Here is a 20,580-nt window from a genome sequence, read left to right on the forward strand (position 1 = left end):
GAGACCTGCTTTACTACGAGAACTTCAACAAGAAATGAACTTTTGACACCCTGGAATTTTTTGAATGCGCAGAATAGCAACTTCATTTTTCTATCTGTGTACTTTATAGTTGACTCGATTTTATAATATGATCCTGTAAATCTTCAATAAAGATTTTCGAAAATAAATAAAATAACTGCGCTATCATTCTTCAAAGTCAGCTCAAAAGCTGGGAATTTCCAGATGTGCCAGCTGTGCTGACAGACAGGGTTCGGACCTCAGTGCTTCTGGACTCTAAAGGTCGATGGACCCATCAGTAGTTCTACCAAAGACCACATTCAGCGGGCCTGAATAACAGAACCCTGTCAGACCCAAACCCCCATCGCTGTTTGTGTGACCTGTCATCCAGAAAATGCTCCGGTTCTGGTTCCGTTGATTCAACAGAGTTGTTGTTATAGCGCAGAGTTTTGATATTTGACTGTGAATAAAGCTGGTATAACAGCTGACAGCAGAGAGAAAACCGAGCTGCACCTGAACGCATCGCAGGGCGCCGCTGCCACGTCTCAGCAGCAGCGCAGCCGCAGCTCGGAGCTCCGCGTCCGGGCTGGAGCGCGGGGCTGGACCGGCTGGATGGGAGGCGGGGGAGGCGCAGAGTGAGGAGGAGACCCGGAGGAGCGGAAAGGAGGACGACAGAGCCGCGCGCATCCATCGCCGCCCCAGCAGCCCGCCGGGCGGCCATTGTTCCCTCATTTTTCAGGAGCGACCCCCATGCTGAGCCCGGGGAGGATGGAGGAGTTCATCACCGAGGAGGAGGAGCCCTGGTACGACCAGCAGGACCTGGAGCAGGGTAAGGCGCGACGCGGCCCCCCCAACCACCACAGCAGCCCCCGGTCCCGGCGGCCCGCTGGGCCTCGGAACAATTAACAAAGGCGGGAAACCCCCTCTGTTAAGCTAATGCGATCCAAGCTAAAGATGTTAGCTCATCTGGACGGAACCTTTAAGATACAAATATGTCAGTTCTGGAGGAAAGCGGACCGAACGCTTTGGGATGTTCAGACGTAGGAGGAGCGGAGGTCCTGAACCTCCTGCAGGAGGTGCCAGCTGGAGCCGAGGCTCCGCCAGGAGGTTAAGGAACCTTACTGTTCCTTCTCTCCTGCAGGAGGTTCCAAAAGCAGGTTCCTGCTGGAGCCGAGGCTCCTCCAGGAACCTCCTGCAGGAGGTTCAGCTCCTGCTCTCCTCTGTTTTGGAGCGACGGACTGAACCATCAGCGGACTGTTCCACTCTTGTGCTTTTGTTGGGATGGATTTCTGTTTCCCTCCTGTGGGTCGTGAGCTGCAGCGTCCTCCTCCTGCAGCTGCTCCTCCTGCAGCGTCCTCCTCCTGCAGCTGCTCCTCCTGCAGCTGCTCTTCCTGCAGCGTCCTCCTCCTGCAGCTGCTCCTCCTGCAGCTGCTCCTCCTGCAGCGTCCTCCTCCTGCAGCTGCTCCTCCTGCAGCTGCTCCTCCTGCAGCTGTTCCTCCTGCAGCTGCTCCTCCTGCAGCGTCCTCCTCCTGCAGCTGCTCCTCCTGCAGCTGCTCCTCCTGCAGCGTCCTCCTCCTGCAGCTGCTCCTCCTGCAGCTGCTCCTCCTGCAGCTGCTCCTCCTGCAGCGTCCTCCTCCTGCAGCTGCTCCTCCTGCAGCTGCTCCTCCTGCAGCTGCTCCTCCTGCTGCTGCTCCTCCTGCAGCTGCTCCTCCTGCAGCTGTTCCTCCTGCAGCTGCTCCTCCTGCAGCTGCTCCTCCTGCAGCGTCCTCCTCCTGCAGCTGCTCCTCCTGCAGCGTCCTCCTCCTGCAGCTGCTCCTCCTGCAGCAGAGCGTCTCCATCATCTCAGTCAGAACCGTATGGAAGCGATTATGTAGCATAAATAAAAAGCAAAGTCAAAACCAGAAATGCTTTTTCATTTTCAAAATGAAAAAGCATTTTTTGACTCAAAAATAAAATGAAAAAGCAATCCACCAAAATGCTTTTTCATTTCCTTCCTCAACCCAGCTTTTTCTGTCACTTAATTAAAATGATAAAGAAAATGGTATTTGACGTTTCATTTTCAAAAAGGTCCATGGTAAATGTGTAGCATAATTCATTTAGAAATGTCTAATTTGACAATTAAAATGGATTAATAGAAATGCTTTTTAATTTTCAAAATGTAGCTGCATTTTTTGACTCAAAATTAAAAAGAAAAAGCAATACTTCAAAATGCTTTATCATTTTATACTTCAACCCAGCTTTTTCTGTCACTTAATTAAAATGATAAAGAAAATGGTATTTGACGTTTCATTTTCAAAAAGGTCCATGGTAAATGTGTAGCATAATTCATTTAGAAATGTCTAATTTGACAATTAAAATGGATTAACAGAAATGCTTTTTAATTTTCAAAATGTAGCTGCATCAAATGACTCAAAATTAAAAAGAAAAAGCAATATTTCAAAATGTTTTTTCATTTTTTACCTAAAACCGCTTATTCTGTGTCATAATTAAAACAGAAATGCAAAGAGGGGATTGCATTTGCATTTTAACATCCACCCCGCGCACCTTGTCACAAAATTCATTTAGAAAAAGCAATAGCAGAGGGGAGGCGGGGCGATGACGTCACTGCTTTCTCTGTGTGTCCGGCTGCTGACTGACGCACACACACGCACCAAGAGCAGACTGTGTTAGCGGCAGAGACGAGGGTTTTGTGATGGTTGTGAACTTCTGATGAGTTTCCACAGCTTCTCAGGACTACATAGCAGCATGTCCGCCTTCTGCGGTCCTCCTCCGGACGCACCGCGGACAAGCTTTGTTCTTCGGACCGCCAGCTGCCTTCACACAGCGGAGCGCGAAGCTCCCGACGATCGCTGAAGGCGGAAATGCTGCTGCGATCTGAGAAACCATCATATGAATTTGTGTTTCCAGTGGTGTCCAGAACAAAATAAAGACTGATGTAATTCACAGATATTTACACATTTATCTGCAGCTTCGCGGTGAATTTGCTGTTTGATTTATTAAGATCCAGGAATCCAGGTTTGAGCTGGCCAGGTCCAGCGGTTTGTGAACAGGACCCGGTTTTAGGTGATCTTAATGTGAAAAATGCAGCAGAATGTTCCTTCAGCTCCCTCGCGAATCAGAAGCTGTGAATCGTAAGCCAACTTTAGCGTCGTCTGACCGCACGGATTTAAAAACATATAATCGAGCAGAGCAGGCCGTAAAATATTAGCATAACTGTAATAAAAGCACATTATGAAGATAGTCTCCTGCAGCTTCGCGCTGAGTGAGTGTTTTTGGTCCAACCAGCAACGTTTAGCATCGAGAAATCTACTGTCTGTTGATGGAGCTCCAGCTGTCATCAAACAGTAAATTCACCGCGAAGCTGCAGATAAATGTGTAAATATCTGTGAATTACATCAGTCTTTATTTTGTTCTGGACACCACTGGAAACACAAATTCATATAATGGTTTCTCAGATCGCAGCAGCATTTCCGCCTTCAGCGATCATCAGGAGCTTCGCGCTCCGCTGTGCGAAGGCAGCTGAGCTGGCGGTCCGAAGAAAAAAGCTTGTCCGCGGTGCGGCCGGAGGAGGACCGCAGAAGGCGGACATGCAGCTACTTAGTCCTGAGAAGCTGTGGAAACTCATCAGAAGTGCATAACCATCACAAAACCCTCGTCTCTGCCGCTAACACAGTCTGCTCCTGGTGCGCGTGTGTGCGTCAGTCAGCGGCCGGACACACGGAGAAAGCAGTGACGTCATCGCCCCGCCTCCCCTCTGCTATTGCTTTCCCTAAATGAATATTGTGACGAGCTGCGCGGGGTGGATGTTAAAATGCAAATGCAATCCCCTCTTTGCATTTTCGTTTTAATTAGGACACAGAATAAGCGGTTTTAGGTAAAAAATGAAAAAGCATTTTGAAATATTGCTTTTTCTTTTTAATTTTGAGTCATTTGATGCAGCTACATTTTGAAAATTAAAAAGCATTTCTATTAATCCATTTTAATTGTCAAATTAGACATTTCTAAAAGAATTATGCTACACATTTACCAGAGAACGTCTTGAAAATGAAATGTCAAATACCATTTTCATTTTAATTTTAATTAAGTGACAGAATAAGCTGTGTTGAGGAAGGAAATGAAAAAGCATTTTGGTGGATTGCTTTTTCATTTTATTTTTGAGTCAAAAAATGCTTTTTCATTTTGAAAATGAAAAAGCATTTCTGGTTTTGACTTTGCTTTTTATTTATGCTACATAATCGCTTCCATAGAACCGGAGGAGCTCGTTGCGTTTGGCCTCTAGAAGCTTCTTCAATGCTGACTAAGGGTCTCCAGCCTCTGAAGGCAGACAGACTGCTGAGTCATCATGGTCGCCGCCTCGTTTCTCCGCTCATCCCTCCATCACTCGTTCTCCAGTCTTTCCAGCTCAGGGGTGCTGATGCTGCCGTTCTGCTGGACCGGACTTCTTGGTGCTGCCCGTGAAGAGGATCGTGACGTTTCTTGTGCTGGCGTGGAAATATAGATGTGGAAGCGGAAAGATGGAGGCGCTGATGGAGCAGAGAGGAGGCCTTGACTCCTTCAGGGGGGGGACACAGCTGTCACTCAGGCTGGGAGGCTTTGGGCCTGAGTGCAGACGGTTCTGTTGGCCCGTTTCCCAGTAACTGTGGTTACGGTGAATCTGATTTCGCCTAATCCTCTGGATGTTAACTCACTTTACTGTTTAGCAGACGCTGTCAATCAAAACTCTGCAGAAAACAACAGAATATTAACCATTTTTAGCCCCTCCCACTTTATCATTCCCATTTTCCACTTCTTTAAATTCAAATGATTTTCACAGTAAAACGTTCAAATGAAAGGAGAGTCTCTGTGGAGACGGACGGGATGTGAGGTCTGACAGACAGGAGACGAGCCTCCATCCCTCCTTCAAGAACAGCATCTCTAGAACCAGAACCGAGCTGGAAGTCTCTGAGATGCACCAGCATTTTTTAAAACAATTGATATTTCCAAAATAAAAGCGGGCGTGGTAGCTGTAATTGAAGCTTCCATGAGTCGGCGTTGAGTTGTCAAACAGGAAGGAAGCGGACCGTCTCGGTACCGGCGAGGAGCTTCCTGCTGCTTCCTGGATCTGCGTTTGTCTCTGAGCAACAAAAAGAGAACGTTGGTCAGTGTTTGTAAGGTTCTGTGGGTCGTCTGGACCCGCGTCTGCTCTCCTACGTGTCTCTGAGAACTCTGGAGGAACATGTGAGTCTTGCTCTTCCCTTTGCTCACATGTGAGACGTCATCAGCACTGATGGAGATCCTGGAGGCCTTCAACACAAAAACAGATGTCGGTCGCTTGATTTCTGTCTCTGTCAAAGTTTGGATGATCTTCTGTCATCAACGTGAGCCTGAAGGTCCTTGAAGAGGTCGGTGTGAACATTTCTGAAACCTTTGGGGAGTTTAGCTTTGAAAAGCAGCAGCATCTGTTTCCAGTCTTCCCTGTGAGGAAGACACGGACACATCCAGATGTTTTCCACATCACAGGTCCAGAGCAGCTGCTCTGTGAGGAGCGTGGAGAACCTCATGTTCTGCTGAGGAATCCTGAAGCTCCGACCCACAGGAATTCCTGCATCTGTGGGAATGACGCCTCATGGAGCTGCTGCAGGACAGGAGGAGGAGAAACGAGGAGAAACGAGGAGAAACGAGGAGCGTTTCCGTCCCCATGGGAGAGGAAAACAGACCAGAACAGAGTCCGGAAATGATCAGAAAGAAGTCAAAGTCGTAGATTTCTGCTCCAGTTTAAAAATGAAAAGTGAAATGTGGCTTTGAAGTGTCTCAACAGACGTAACCCGTTTGAGTTTGCAGAGGAAGCGCTAGAATCGGACTTTAGTTTGTAAAAGTACAGTTATTTACAAAAAAGGATCAGTTTAAAAAAATACATTTATGACTTTATTCTAGCAAAATATTGACTTTTTTATTGACTTAAAATGTAGACTTTGTTCTCATAATTTGACATCTTTTTCTAATAATAATTGTTTTACTATGTTATAACATTTTGACTTTCTCATCTGGATGATTCTCCATAATCTGACAGGTTTATGTTGAAGATGTTTTCTCTCATGGTGGCCCCAAAGCAAACATGAAAACGCCATGGTCTAACCGCATTCTGACAGTAACCGTGCTCCCATAATGCAACAGGAAGCTAAAGCTGCTTTGAAACCCAGGAGACCCCCCCCAACAGTGTAGTTGGAGCCGGGGCAGTTCAGCTGGTCACCACTAGGGGGCTGCTCCCCCAGGAGGCCTCGGCTCACTTTATGCTCCAACTTTACAATGGAAGCATGTTTGAGGATTAAAAAGGGGGCGTGGCCTTTTGACTGACAGATGAGTGTCATCATCCCCGTCTGACTGGGCTAGTTTGATGCTAGCAGGTCACCTGACCTTTTGATTTGACCTTTGAACTCATGAACTGTACAAACGCTACCAAGGCTAAAGCTAGTATGCTAACTCCACATGGCGGCGGTTTGATCCTAGTTTAGGATGAAATGACTTCCTCTGGCTTTAAGTCCTTTCTGAACCCTCACAGGGTCCAAAGTCCCGCCCTCACCCCTAAAAACGATGTAGGAACTCAGGTCTCCCACATGTCCCAGCATCCATCAGGGCTCGTCCCGGTGTCCCATGTACCGCCGCGTGGGTAGACGTGGTCCTTCTGGGCTCACGCCGCTGCAGCTGCAGAGGAAGAGGACGGTTGGCCTTCATCTCAGTCTGTCCGTCTGAGGCAGAAGGAGGAGGAGTGGGGCTGATGGGCAGGCTGGGGTCTGGAGGGAGACGATGAAGAGCGACTCCTCCTCTAACCTTTGGCTTCTTGTTTCCATGGCCAGACCTTCACCTGGCGGCGGAGCTGGGGAAGACTCTGCTGGAGAGGAACAAGGAGCTGGAGGACTCCCTGCAGCAGATGTACATCACCAATGAGGAGCAGGTGCAGGAGATCGAGGTGAACCCACCAGCTTCTCCATGTTTTACTGCGTGTGATGTAGACAACATTTGTGCGTCTCCACTTCAGCTTCAGTCCTGCTCCTCCAGTCTGACTGTCATCTGGACTCAGAGTGATGCTTCTGGAACATTTGGAGGGTTTCACGGCAAAAGATTGAACCGATTTCTGACCTTCAACGACAAACAGACGTTCAGCTGCGGTCACACTCGGGTCGGTTAGGAGGAGAGCAGCAGAAAAAGAGGCTAAACTCACATCTAGAAGCAGATTCATTTTCACTGCAGCTGGGAAGCACGGCGGTGGTAGTGTCATGGCTACTTCAACGTTTAAACTGAGTGAAGGAAAGGACCAGAAACATTTTAGGACAGGGGTCGGGAACCTTTTTGGCCAAGAGAGCCATAAACGCCACATATTTTGAAATGTAATTTCGAAAGAGCCATATAATAATGTAGCGTCCTTTTCCCACACGGAGACTTAACCTCTTTTAAGGTTCTTTATTCTGGTTAATGCAGGCTGTAACAAATGCCGTAAATTAATTCAGCAACTCCTGGATCTCTCCCGCCGAGACGAGACGAGAGCGCTTCTCCCAACTTTATATTCACCTGCTCCCGCTCCAGCCCTCCCATTTCCCTTATTCGGCCCATAGCTGAACCCCATTGGTCCAAATTACCTAACAACAGGCTGAGCGACAGAACTGAGAGCCAATCAGATCTCTGCTTGATGCGTTCAAGGAACTCCAGAACTTTTAACGCGGCCCAACAGCCACGTTAAACTCAGTCTTCTACAATATGTTTAAAACTAAATATACAAATGAATGTGTGCATTTGATTTAATTTCAACATTTTTAAAGTACAATAAGTCTGAGGATTCTTTTTAATAACATTGTTATGCTGTTGCTAATAAATGGTGAGTATTTCTCGTGGTAGTTTTGCTGATGGTCTAGTCTGGTTGATACGTGGTGAGTTTCTGCTTCATGCAGGCGTTGAGACTTTAAACGTGATCTTAGGTCTGAATGTTCTGTAGATGTGAGAAAGACTGCTCACATGCAGATACGGAGCCAAACACACACTCACACGCTGCAGTGAGTGACGGGCAGCGGGTTTTATGTTTTTACAATCCCTGCGCGGTTCACCTTACTGACCGAGCCCACAACTCCACCCTCACCCTCTGCTTTCTCCCTCACACATCCCGTCCCCGCATCTACGCGCTCTTTCTCAGAGACGGGAGCGCGCAGTTTTAGGCACGGCAATTCACAGGTTTCCGGCTGCTACAAACTCTGTGAAATAATAGATAATAGTAACTGATAGCGCTGGCGCAGATCCTTCTCTCTAAGCACCGCTACTACTGCGCGCTCTGCCATCGCATCGCGCCCAAGAAGGACTGGTCTAATGAAAAAGAAAAAATTAAAAATGTGTCTGCGAACCACATGTGACCATCAAAAGAGCCATATATGGCTCGCGAGCCATAGGTTCCCGACCCCTGTTTTAGGACATGGTTAATGGAGGTCAGCACTGAAGCGTCTGTCAGGTGTTTATTGCCTCAGAGTCGTCTGCTGAACAACAAAGGTGGGACAGAACAGGTGTAAAAGCTGCAGAATCTGTCTGGACGCTCCGTCTGCTTGTGCGGTTCTAGTACCTGGTGAAGCAGCTGGACGTTCTGCGGGACATGAACGAACAACACGCCAAAGTGTACGAGCAGCTGGACGGCACGGCCAGAGAGCTGGAGGGCACCAACCTGAGCCTGGTGACGGACAGCAAGGCCTCGCAGCAGAAGATCGAGAGGTCAGCCCGCCCGCCGCCTCCCCCCCTCGCCGCTGACACGCTGACCTTTCCCCGCCCCCTTCTGCAGGCTCACCGTGACCATCGAGGCGCTGCAGAACCAGGTGGAGTCTCTGTCTACACAGGCGGAGCAGCTTCGCTCCATGGAGCAGCTCCGGGTCAAGAGGGAGAAGAGGGAGCGGCGCAAGACCATCCACTCCTTCCCCTGCCTGAGGGAGCTGTGCACGGCGCCCAGGTGGGAGCGGGGAGGGCGGGGAGTGCGGAGCACCGCGGGGGTGAAGGGGTGACCGTGTCTGTGCTCCCGTCAGGTACGAGGACGAGTTTGTGGTGGGAAGAGCTGAGAGCTTCACCGTGGAGGCCAAGCGGCAGCCGTTCCAGGAGGAGAACCAGCACCTGAGGGAGGCGGTGTCGGCCCTGCGGGCCGCGGTCCGGGCAGAGCGGGCTCAGCGGGAGGGGGTGGAGAAGGAGTGCAACCTGCTGGTGGCAGAGTTCTCCCGGCTGCAGACCCGAGTGCAGGTGAGATCAGAACCAGAGGGAGACGTTTAGCAGCTTCAGTCCAGGTCTGGTTTCCTTTGATGGTTCTCTGGATTCTGATCTGAAGTCTGGTTTGGACCGAACCATTGACTGTATAAGAACTGGACTGAGCGACTTCACTTCCAGCTCCAACCAAATGAAGTCAATTTAGTCGCCATTTTTTTGCCATACGGACGCCGCTCTGTTGGAGCCAGACTTTGCCTGTAAGCAGTGATTGGTCCGAGTCGGTGTGAGTCATCGTTTCTATGGCAACCACTCTCCCCAATCAGGAGTGAGCAGGCCAACACAAAATCTGTCTCACATTTTAAATGGTGGATGTTGGGACCAGCCGGACACGCCCACTTTTACTGAGGCATCTGATTGGTCAGTTTATGAAATGAATAAGTTGAACTACAGAAAAAAAATCCTGAAAAAAGAGGATTTTAAAGAAGAAAAACAGGAATCAGATCCAGAACGGTTCTCCTGACCAATAGAATGACTGAGGAACAGCTGTTTATGTCTCCATACAAGTCTACGGGATTTGTGGGTACTTCCTGTTTGAAACGCCAAGGGGGCGGGGCCACTCGGTCCAGCAAACAGGAGGGTTAATGGGTTTTTTGTCCTTGTGCATCACTTGAAGCTGCAGGTGTAACGCTCCTCTCCCTGCAGGACGCTGAGAGCTGCCAGGCGAGGGTTCGAGAGCTGGAGGGCGAGCTGCAGGAGCTCCAGCAGCTCCGCCGCGCCCGCACCTTCCTGATGGGCGGTGAGGACGACGGCGTGGCGCTGACCCAGACCGTCCTCAGCATCACCCCGGAAACAGACACCTTCCTGGAAGTGGGCGTCGGGGAATCAGGGGGCGGCGTGAGGGAGGACGCCAAAGGGGGGGTAGGGGTGGGAGGGGAGGCTTTGCCAGAGTCCAACCCCGTCAGAAAGAGCTGCAGCGACACGGCGCTCAACGCCATCGTGGCCCGGGACGCGTCCGGCCGCAGGAGGGGCAGCTACGCGCTCCACGCCAACAGCGTGAGGAAGAGGGGCATGTCCATCCTCAGGGAGGTGGACGAGCAGTACCACGCCCTGCTGGAGAAGTACGAGGAGCTGCTGGGCAAGTGCCGGCGTCACGAGGAGAGCCTGTGCCACGCCGGCGTGCAGACCTCCCGCCCCGTCTCCAGAGATCCGTCCATGAGAGACTGTGCCGCGGACCCCGCCCCGGCGCCTCCCCCCACACCGACCCAGTCTCCCTCCACCCCCGAGGCCTTGGAGAGCATCGGCAGGCAGGTGGAGGCGGTGGACAAGCGGCTGGGCCAGAACACGCCGGAGTACAAGGCCCTCTTCAAGGAGATCTTCTCTCGCATCCAGAAGACCAAGATGGACATCAAAGCCACCAAAGCTGCCAAAGTCAGCAAATCGGGAAAATCGGGAAAATCCAGCAAACACTGAGGGTCTGCAGGAGGTGAAGAAGCAGCCGGGGGGGGGCTCAGATGATCTGAAAAAGAGCACCACCCCACCAGAAGACCGTCAGACCGTCTTCACGAGGAGGAGGAGCTTCTTCACGGAGGACCTCCTGCTGTGGGCGCTGCTCCTCCATGGTGCTAACCATCTGCTGCAGCTTCAGCCGCCTCCTCACGTCTCCTGGAGAACCGCAGAAATGAAAGCGTGACGTGGTTATTTTCTGTTTGGGTCACTTCCTGTCACAGTCCTCCTGAGCGCCGCTCTCTACAGCGGTTTCTGTTTCTCCTCATCGGGGAGCAGAGGCTGGAGGAGAACATCCAGGAGAAGGAGCTGAGTTCTGAGGCGTTTATCATCAGACTGACCTCCCGACAGACACTGTGGAGGTTCTCTGCAAACGCGGAGAACCTGAACGTTTCGGTCTTCTCCAACTATCAGGCTCACCTTCCTCACAGCTGCAGCAGCTTCTCCCTCCGTGTGTCTTTAACTAAACGTTTTATACTCTTCATCATGAGAGGAAACCCTCATCATCCTCTGCAGGCTCTGCAGGAGCGTCTCACCCTCAGATGGCGTTTCCGGTCAAACAGTGTGCCTGAAGGATTTGAACCTTTGCAGTGCCTGTATGTCAACGTTAAAAACAACTATTTATATTGCTTCATGCTTTTATTTGGTTTAAATCTGTTGAGTGTGAGTTCATCAGCTACTTTGCCACAAACATTTAATACATGTTATTGTGTCCATAAGCATTAATAAAGCATTAAGGAAATACTGTGTTTTTCTGTTCATTTGTGAAAAAAATGAGCAAAACTATTGGAAAAAACGATACACATTACTGTGAAAATGACCATAAAAGGTCAATAGAAGTATGTATTATACAGAAGTGAATGTATTATACACTTCTGCTACTTTAATTAAGTGACAGAATACGCAGTGTTGAAGAAGAAAATGAAAAAGCATTTTGACGGATTTCTTTTTCATTTTAATTTTGAGTCAAAAAAAATGCAGCTTTATTTTGCAAATGAAACAGTATTTCTGGTTTTGACTTTTATTTTTAATTATGTTCCAGAATCGCTCACATGTTTCACGTTTAGGCTATCTTTGGCGCGCGCTACATTCGGTGTTGGTTCTTTTCTTACACCATAACTGGAAAGATTCTGGACTTTTCCTCCTATTCTGGCGTCGAGTCCAAGAGCCTCAGAGACCTTTCATCGATTCAGTCATTTGTATTTTAAAACATGTATCACAGCTTTTATATAACAAACCTTTTTAATGACGGAACCTTAACTCCCGACTTCACACCTGCGCCTTCTAGTGGTGAAAAACAAACATTACATCGCGGTCAGTAAATCCATTTTTCAACACGAGCGTCTGAAATAAAATCCATTGAGAATGTCGCGCGTGCGCGGGTGTTGTTGTCTAACATTACAGAACAGCTGGGTGTGATTGTAAATAGCACACATGACTCACACAGAAAACACTGCCTGTTACAGAAGAGATTTATATTTGCTAAATGTCCTTGCGATTGGCAGTCCTTCATGGGTGTAAATGTGTTGCTAAAGATGTGCATTTATGTAATTTGTGTATTAAACATCGACTATCTGCAGGTAAGAAACATGAATGCCAACATTAATTTTTATCTGAAACACACCCAATCTAACCACAGTTAGGCCGGTTGTGATGGCATCTAGGAATATGTCCTGCAACGCCGACTTTGACATACAGACCGCGTGGCCTAATGGATAAGGCGTCTGACTTCGGATCAGAAGATTGAGGGTTCGAGTCCCTTCGTGGTCGTCTTTTGTCTCTCCATTTAACCGTGTGTTGTAGGCCAGAGGAAAAAACACAATAAATTTGTATTATTTAATGCTGACCTGTGACTGTGTCTGAATTCCCACCCTGATGCATAACTCTTAATTACCACCCCACTAACTTAGGGGGGTAATTCGGACACAGTGATCGCCATTTTAACTTCTGCTAAACTGACCGAAAATAAAATCTAAGTCGATCTTTACTTTAACACACATATTTGTTGTCCTTTACCTTTGATGTACCTTTATACCTTGTCATCTGTCCCATTGAGCTCCAGTCCACACACGCACGCATGTGTGGCATTGTAAATACACCACAGACATATATATTACAATGTATTATATATACATTGTGGATTGTACAAATATATTATAGAGATATTGGACCTGCTGACCTGCTAAAAGTCGAACACAGCAGAGTGGCGCAGCGGAAGCGTGCTGGGCCCATAACCCAGAGGTCGATGGATCGAAACCATCCTCTGCTATGTGTTACGTTTTCCACCATCGCTTTTTGTTGCCACCGTATCGATGTGAATTTCTTTAAACTTAAGGCTGTACGTGAATTAATATACTGAGCGAGCAGCAAAGATCAAACTTGATATACTGTATATTTTATTAGCGGAACATGAATACAATATTGTACATCTTTATGGAAAATATATTCACAAAAACAGGAATAATCTGTCAATCAAAGTCCACTCTTCTGCTTTGTTTGGTTCCTGAATGGATCTTTTTCTGTTTGAGGCGTTCTTCTTTCCTCTTTTTCAACCTGAAACAGATCAGATTCCTGGCTTAGACACAAACACTGAGGCCGGGTGGTGATGGTGGACAGTACCTGGCTGCCCGCAGAGCCACGTCCTCCGCTGTAGGTTCATGAGGTTTCTCACTGGCTTCTGCCAGGATGGTGGAGATCTTCTGCAGGCAGTCGGAGAGATTCCTGTGCTGACTTCTGCTCACCTCTGAGCTCACCAGCAGCTCCCCGGCTTTATTCATGCGGCTTCTGTTCTGTGGTTTAAAACCCGCAAAGATCTTAGATGAACCAGAAGGTATGAAGGGGAAACCAGACCTGAAGACACACCTTTTCTATGACTTTTAGTCGAATGTCCTCAGGTATCCAGTCTGCTGTGTGCACGTGGAAGCGGACCTTTGCCTTTGTGTTCACTGTGAGTGTGGGATGAAAGTCCTGAACCCAGAAACCAGCACTTCCTTCAGGACATTCTTTAACGGAATATTCACCTTTATTGACGTGCTGTCCTCCTGGACCACTGCTCCTGCTGTATGTGACTGTCAGCCGCTCTACCACAGCATAAACAACTATAAGACATACTATAAACATGCATTTAAAATTGGCATCAGAGGGCCTTCTTACCTGCTGGAATGTGCACTTTAGTGTCCTGTAAAATCACAACCAAGAGCTTTTAGTTCTGCTTTTAGTTTATTTGCATCATGAGATGAAGGACTTTTAACTGGAAAATAAATGACTTTTTTTTATTCTACTGACCTCGGAGGCGTGTGCCCATTTGGTGACAGAAAAGGCGTTTATTTGCATTAATGTTAAACCGTTGGCTCTAACAACAGTCATTTTATCTGACAGTAAACAAACGCGTCGTGTCAGACATGCTGCCGCCATGATGAATTAACGTCACCTACCAAGGAAGTGACGTCGAAACCATCCTGTTGTGCATTAGATTTAGTTTTAATCACTTCTTCCTTCACGTGTATCACACGGTCGTATGACTTCTGTGGTTGGTTGGTTTGTAAGCAAAAAAAAAGGGATTACAAAAACATAAAAAACTATCTAAATAAAAACGACAGGTTCCACCGAGATTTGAACTCGGATCGCTGGATTCAGAGTCCAGAGTGCTAACCATTACACCATGGAACCAACTAGCTCCTTTTGGGGCCGGCGTGTTTATATCTACTTCTCCAGCCGAAATTCAAATGTCCATGAGTGTCTTTGAGCAAATACATTTTTTATCGACTTATTCTCACTTATTTTATTCATTTCAATTACAAATAGAACCTTAAAAAAAGCCATACGTGCAAAGGGGCCTCATTTGGTTGCATTTGAGTGGCTACATCGTTAAAAAAATAAAGTTAAAAAAATAAAGTGTCCCCAGCGGAACGTTTCTTTCTCTCAGTTTCCACCGAGTGTTTAAAGGCGCACACCACTATTACGGCAGTACTAAAAACAGAACGAATTTGTATAGATTAAATTCTACATTCCCTTTTGTTACCTTATCAAAATTGTGATTTTTGTACAAATATATTTTGATATATGATCGTTTAACCGTCAGTTGCTTGAAATTCTTCGGTCTTTTTTCCTGGAAGTAGCCGAAATGTTTTTAGCATCAACATAATGATGATGCTAACGTTTGGTTTACGTTTAGCTACAAAAATCGGTTAAAATCGACGAAGACATGCGTAAATGTTAAAAACCCATAGTGTCTTTTGTTTATGTCGACATAATTTTTGATGCCGTTTCGAAGCTCATCGACATTCTGATAAGTTTGATTGTTTGGTTGAAGACGGAGCCTGAGCTCCGCAGACCGTCGTGGGCAGGAAGGAAGCTGACGGAGGGGCACGCGCTTCCCGCGGGATGAAGTCATGACTGACGCGATGCTGCTGTTGCTCAACAGCTCTCGGCTTTCAGCGTAGCGGCGCAGAGGTCTGTTCAGAGCGGGGAGCGGCGTCAACATGCCGGGGATGGTGGCCTTCGGGCGGCGCTGGGTGATCGCCAGCGATGACCTGGTCTTCCCGGGAGCCTTTGAGATCTTCCTCCGCGTCCTGTGGTCTGTTGTCAGCCTTCATCATCATCATCCTCGCCGTCTCTGCCGCTGACCCCGCCCCTTCTCTCCAGGTGGCTCGGAACACTCATCCTGTTCACTTTTCACAAGGGGCGCTTCGACTGCAGAGGGGGGGCCGTCCTGCACGCCTACCTGGTGGGGCTGCTGGTGGTGCTGATGCTCATCATCCTCTGTTTGTGTGCCATCGTCTTCGTCAGTGCTCAAGGTGAGGTTCCGGTTCCGATCCAGATGTTCAGGAGAAGCCAGATTTGAAAGAAGGTGTCAGAGAACAGCAGCTGAGATTTCAAAATAAGAGTCGTTGAGAAATAGATAGGATGTGAGCAACTTCTGCCCCCGCCTCTCTGAGCCCCCCCCCCCCCTCCGTGAATGTCTCACATCTGTAGCTATGGTGATCAATACCTGGAAAAGCTTTAAATATGTTCTTTACTTTGGTATACTTCATTGATTTGATTTATTGATTCATTTCAAGCATTGTAGTCAAAGCACTTCATTGAGAGGTTTTTTGTCTTTATTTGGTTTCTAATGTTTGATTAAATAAAGTTTGACTGAGTTTGAATAAAGTTGACTTGACCTGGTCGTCTCTCAGGCACCATCACCAACCCCGGCCCGCGGCGCTCCATGCCCGCGCTGGTCTACCTGCGGGCGGCGCTCTACCTGCCCGAGCTGGTGTGGGCCTGCATGGGGGCCGTCTGGGTGTCTGACAGCGGCGGGGGCTGCGACCCCGCCACCGTGGCTGCAGTCATTTCTGCTGTGGTAGCCAGGTGAGAGACAGGTGTGTCTTGGGGGGGTGTTGGATTGTTTAATCAGCACCTTTGCTCTGCCCCCAGCTGGGTCATCCTGCTGTTCACAGGGGTGGGGGTGGTCTTCGTCTTTGACCCGATGGGCAGTTCTGGCCGTCAGCCTGAGCTCACGGAGCCGCTGGGGGTGCGCGACATGGAGAGCAGCGAGGGCGCCCAGTTCTTGTCCACGGCTCGCTCCGTGGCGGCGAAGGTTTGGGAATGCCGCCTGCGGCTGCTCTGCTGCTGCCTGCCGCAGGACGAAGGCCACAGAGCCGCCTTCGCCAGCATCTCGCAGCTCTTCAGCGACTTCTTCTCTGTGAGGAAGCTTCGCCGTGAGGCAGACGTGATGGTGAAAGTCCTCGCCGCCACTGATTGACCTTGTGTTGGTGCTGCAGGACACAGATCTGGTTCCCAGCGACATCGCCGCCGGTTTGGCTCTGCTGCATCAGGAGCAGGATAAGGTGGAGCTGAGCAGAGACCCGGACGGCGTTCTCTCTCACAGCCCCTCCTCCCCGATTGTAAGTCATCGTCGCTTCTGTAGAAGCGGGAAAAGTGAAGCAACCGCTCGTCAAAAGCTTCCTGTCTGCCTACAGGAGCAGGACCTGGAGGCGGAGCTAGAGAAAGCGGCTCACTGCATGACCTTTGCCGCCGCGGCGTACGGCTGGCCGCTCTACGTTTACTCCAACCCGTTCTCGGCGCCCTGCAAGCTCAGCGGCGACTGGTCAGAGCCCGCCTCCGTCTTTCGCCCGTGCCGGCGGCGCCGAGCGGCCCGCTCCAAACCCCAATGTGCTCCTGTTGCAGCTGTCGGAGCCACGCCGGAGACTACGACATCGTGGGCGGGGACCACCTCGGCTGCCACTTCGCCTCCATCCTGGAGAGCACCGGGTTGCAGTACCGGGACTTCATCCACGTCAGCTTCCACAACCAGGTACGGCTCCATCTGCCGGTCCCGTGTCCCGGTTCTGTGCTCACTGGACCTCTGCCTTCCAGATCTACGAAATCCCCTTCTTTGTGGCTCTGGATCATAAGAGAGAGGCGGTGGTGGTGGCGGTCAGAGGGACTCTCTCCTTAAAGGTGGGCGGCGCCTTCAGATGGTTTGCGTCAGTGTCTCCTGATCTTCTTTGGGTCGGTGGCGGAGCGGCGGCCGTGTCAGTCTCTCACAGACGTTTGCTGCTCGTTCCTGCAGGACGTCCTGACGGACCTGTCCGCCGAGTGCGAGCAGCTGCCCGTGGAGGGCGTGTCCGGAGCCTGCTACGCCCACAAGGTGAGGCTTCAGAGCGCGTCTGTGCGGATGGGAGGAGCCGCTCTGACAGCGGTGTGTTTGCAGGGCATGTGCCAGGCGGCGGGCTACATCTACAGGAAGCTGGTGAACGACGGCATCCTGAACCAGGCCTTCTCCATCGCCCCGGTGAGGACGCACTCAGAAACCCCCCAGGGAGGGAGGTGGGGTTCTTCTGCACTGGGCTGACAGCCGCCGTTTGTGTCTGTAATCCAGAAACCAACAACAAACTCATGACGTCTCCGTTTGAAGCAGAAAAATAAGGGGGAAACTTTTATTTATTTTCCTTTATTTTGAAGGAAAAACAAACGGTTTCAGTTGTTGCCTCTAAAAAAAGACACATTTTCCTCACTCCTCCCGTCTGCTGCTCGCTCAGACGTCTGCATGCACGCCAAAACCCGGCGTCGCCGCTCTTCCCGGTGACATCAAAACACAACGCAGACGTTTCTCCACACGTTTTCCAACTTATCTTGTTTCCCGTCTGCCAAATGCAGATCAGAAGTAATCGCCATGTGAGATCCACAGTGGTGCTGCTGCGTATCCAAGGCGACCGCCGTTTCCTCCTCACGGACAGCAGACGGACACCAGCTGCTGCAGGTCGTCTGATTTGCAGACAGCTCGGCCGTCTGCGCCGCCGTGTTTGGAGGAAGTTTTGGGGTCTGCTGTAGAGGAAATCACACGATGGAGTAAAACATCCCGACTGAATCCATCTGCAGAGAAGCTTTTGGTCACGAAAACCGACCCTGACATAAAGGAAGGAAAAAGTTCCCATCAAAGCCGGCGTCGCTGAGAGGTTTTGGTTTAGTCCAGACCGAAGCGCCGAACGACGAAACGTCAAATCTGTTAGAGTCAGAGATACAATGTCAGGAAAGGAAGTTCCAGAAAACCATCAGCTGATTCTCCCAGCTGTGGTATGTTGATTCATTTCTGTTAAGTGATCGTTTATGTTGTGATTTTCTTTAGGTGCCATAAGTCTATGGACTTCAGCTCAGAACTCCTGCTGACCGTTTCAGTCACTTTAGCGGTTTTTCCTCCACGTTTCATCTACTCTCTTTATTTTCACGTCCCTCCTCAAAAAGCAAACACCCAGTTTGTCTGCAGGCGACGGGTCAAACACAGAAGCTTTCGTTTAAACCTTTGTGGCGCTGCGTTTCTTCCACATTCACACAGAAAGCGTTTGTGAAGAACTGCATCAGATAAACCTGCTTGTCTTGTGATCAGGAGTACAAGCTGGTGATCACAGGTCACAGTCTGGGCGCCGGCACCGCCTCCGTGCTCGCCATCCTGCTGCGCAGCTCCTTCCCCACCCTGCAGTGCTATGCCTTCTCTCCACCAGGGGGCCTCCTCAGGTCAGACGGGTTCCGCTTTCACACAAGTCGGACTTTTTCTTGAACTGAAAGCGTTTCTTTCTGCTTGTGCAGTAAAGCTCTGGCTGATTATTCCAAAGGTTTCGTGGTCTCCATCGTCCTGGGAAAGGATCTGGTTCCCAGGTAAGAAGGCCAGGAGGCCCGTCTGATGTTTGCGGCTCTGCGGTCACGTTACATGAAGGCGTCAGAGTCCGTAAGCGTCTCGTCTGTTTTTGTCGCCCTTCTCAGACTGAGCATTCCCAACATGGAAGACCTGAAGAAGCGGATCCTGAAGATGGTCTCAAACTGCAACAAGCCCAAAGTAAGAGCCTCAGAGCTGTGGCGATGGCGTGAAGCGCCCCCTGGTGGCGTGTTCTGATCGGTCTGTCTGCTGCAGTACCGCATCCTCCTGCAAGGGTGCTGGTACGAACTCTTCGGGGGCGACCCGGACGATTTCCCCACCGAGATGGACAACAGGCGCGAGGAGACGCTCCGCCAGCCGCTGCTCGGGGAGGAGTCCCTCATGATTCGCCACTCCTCGTCCTATCAGAGCCTGGCGTCCGACGACTCCCCCGCCCACGCGCCCGTGCACTTCCCCCTCTTCCTGCCAGGCCGTGTGCTGCACGTCACTGAAGACGGACCATCGCGGAGGTCAGTGGCCTGATCTTCTACTTTCTGAGGTTGTGTTTAGAAAAGGCGCCCCCAGAAGTTCACGTTACAGCTGACTGGTATCAGGAGCTCGCAGGAACAAGGATTCATTCAACTGAAAATGAGCTTTTGATCACAGAAATATTTATGTAACGTTTATGTGTCATCAGGAAATAAAACACAACTTGTGTTCTTGTTTAAGCATATTGACCCTAAAACGAGTCAACACTGCCCCCTGGTGGAAAGCACCTGCATTACCTGGAACACTTAAATTCACTCAAACATGTATAACAAGTATATGTCGATTTTTAGCTGCATCAATAAACTGACAGTTCATTCCCCAAATCCACCCAATCAGCTTTAGACTGAGGTTAGTCCCACCCACCCAGGAAAAGATCAGAAATGTATTTGTTCTCTTTCTTTCTCATTATTTTTGTCCCTTTTTGGTTCTTTAAACATGTTTGAATTCAGGATTGTATCAAATAAGTGTTGTTAGTAAAGTTTCTTCCTCTGTGAGCCCCCCTCCCTCAGCTGACGGGGTTCCCTCAGATCTGGATCTCAGAGCTCCTCACAGAAGAAGCGGAGTTACACAGAGAGGATTCAGAACTTTGTTTGGTTCCCTCAGGTCCTGCTTCTCCCAGGTCCGGTACCGGGCAGAGTGGTCCAGCGAGATGGCGTTCAGGAGTATTTTGATCAGCCCCAGGATGCTGTCGGATCACATGCCCGACATCGTGCTGGGGGCGCTCAACAGCCTGACCCGCGACCGCTCCTCCCCCCTCTGTGCCCCCGGAAGCAGCCGGAACAACAGCGGCTGAGACCTGGAGGCCCGACGGCGCTTTAACCCTCCATTTTATTTCACTCAGCGATTTTATTTGGTGTGGTCGCAGCGGCGGTGGAGGGGAAACGGAGGATGAGGCCGACTGGTTCTGCTGCACTTTTATTTTGAAGAGGCGTCTTCGTTTTGACGGCAGAACCTGCCGTGACGCGTGAATGTGGACTGTCGTGTTCTGTGCTGTTTTGGCATCAGAGGGAGGGGGGAACCGCTCAGCGGGTTTACAGCGTCCTCCTCGTCTGGGCGGGCAGAGCCGAGGAGGGGGTCATCTGTGCTGGGTGGGGGCTGTCATTTCCTTAAATCAGCTGATGTCTGCATAAAGTTGCTTTCAATGCCTTCACACAAATAAAGGCATTGATGACAAACCGTCCTGCTTCACTATTGAATCGTGTGAAATGTTAAAT

The 20,580-nt window shown here is 49.7% G+C and overlaps 3 protein-coding genes and 3 non-coding genes across 11 annotated transcripts; 4 read left to right on the top strand and 2 right to left on the bottom strand.

The window, feature by feature from the left end:
* The first annotated feature begins 402 nt into the window (after positions 1–402).
* Positions 403–11,445, top strand: cdr2l (cerebellar degeneration related protein 2 like). Of its 2 annotated transcripts, XM_023949580.1 has the most exons (6): positions 403–826; positions 6,831–6,943; positions 8,573–8,721; positions 8,789–8,953; positions 9,027–9,234; positions 9,901–11,445. In XM_023949580.1, exons 1-6 carry the CDS (start codon positions 748–750, stop codon positions 10,666–10,668), a joined length of 1,482 nt encoding a protein of 493 aa, XP_023805348.1. In that variant the 5' UTR covers positions 403–747; the 3' UTR covers positions 10,669–11,445. The 2 variants fall into 2 exon arrangements, with proteins under 2 accessions (XP_023805348.1, XP_023805349.1); XM_023949581.1 differs by lacking the exons at positions 403–826; positions 6,831–6,943 and adding an exon at positions 6,953–7,303 and having other exon boundaries at positions 8,429–8,721.
* Positions 11,446–12,398: 953 nt separating this feature from the next.
* trnar-ucg lies at positions 12,399–12,471 on the top strand. Its single transcript has one exon. It is a non-coding gene; the product is annotated as a tRNA-Arg (tRNA).
* A 427-nt stretch (positions 12,472–12,898) lies between these two features.
* On the top strand, positions 12,899–12,970 carry trnam-cau. Its single transcript has one exon. It is a non-coding gene; the product is annotated as a tRNA-Met (tRNA).
* A 104-nt stretch (positions 12,971–13,074) lies between these two features.
* Positions 13,075–14,444, bottom strand: mrpl58 (mitochondrial ribosomal protein L58). Of its 4 annotated transcripts, none has more exons than XM_004086786.4 (6): positions 13,987–14,444; positions 13,855–13,879; positions 13,722–13,781; positions 13,564–13,646; positions 13,321–13,490; positions 13,075–13,254 (listed from the first exon to the last, which is right to left on the bottom strand). In XM_004086786.4, the coding sequence occupies exons 1-6, from the start codon at positions 14,113–14,115 to the stop codon at positions 13,170–13,172; spliced, it is 552 nt and encodes a 183-aa protein (XP_004086834.1). In that variant the 5' UTR covers positions 14,116–14,444; the 3' UTR covers positions 13,075–13,169. The 4 variants fall into 4 exon arrangements, with proteins under 4 accessions (XP_004086834.1, XP_020557641.1, XP_023805486.1 ...); XM_020701982.1 differs by having other exon boundaries at positions 13,321–13,514; XM_023949718.1 differs by having other exon boundaries at positions 13,564–13,781.
* Positions 14,299–14,370, bottom strand: trnaq-cug. The gene has a single exon. It is a non-coding gene; the product is annotated as a tRNA-Gln (tRNA).
* Positions 14,445–14,629: 185 nt separating the features above from the next.
* daglb (diacylglycerol lipase beta) lies at positions 14,630–20,543 on the top strand. 2 transcript variants are annotated; one of them, XM_004086785.3, is made up of 15 exons: positions 14,630–15,277; positions 15,346–15,497; positions 15,879–16,053; positions 16,120–16,387; positions 16,467–16,589; positions 16,665–16,792; positions 16,873–16,999; positions 17,062–17,145; positions 17,258–17,335; positions 17,399–17,479; positions 18,572–18,699; positions 18,772–18,840; positions 18,946–19,018; positions 19,094–19,347; positions 19,970–20,543. In XM_004086785.3, the coding sequence occupies exons 1-15, from the start codon at positions 15,183–15,185 to the stop codon at positions 20,157–20,159; spliced, it is 2,025 nt and encodes a 674-aa protein (XP_004086833.1). In that variant the 5' UTR covers positions 14,630–15,182; the 3' UTR covers positions 20,160–20,543. The 2 variants fall into 2 exon arrangements, with proteins under 2 accessions (XP_004086833.1, XP_011471767.1); XM_011473465.2 differs by having other exon boundaries at positions 18,798–18,840.
* The last annotated feature ends 37 nt before the right edge of the window (positions 20,544–20,580 follow it).

Source organism: Oryzias latipes, chromosome 19 (assembly GCF_002234675.1).
Source record: "Oryzias latipes chromosome 19, ASM223467v1".
Classification (NCBI taxonomy): Eukaryota; Metazoa; Chordata; class Actinopteri; order Beloniformes; family Adrianichthyidae; genus Oryzias; species Oryzias latipes.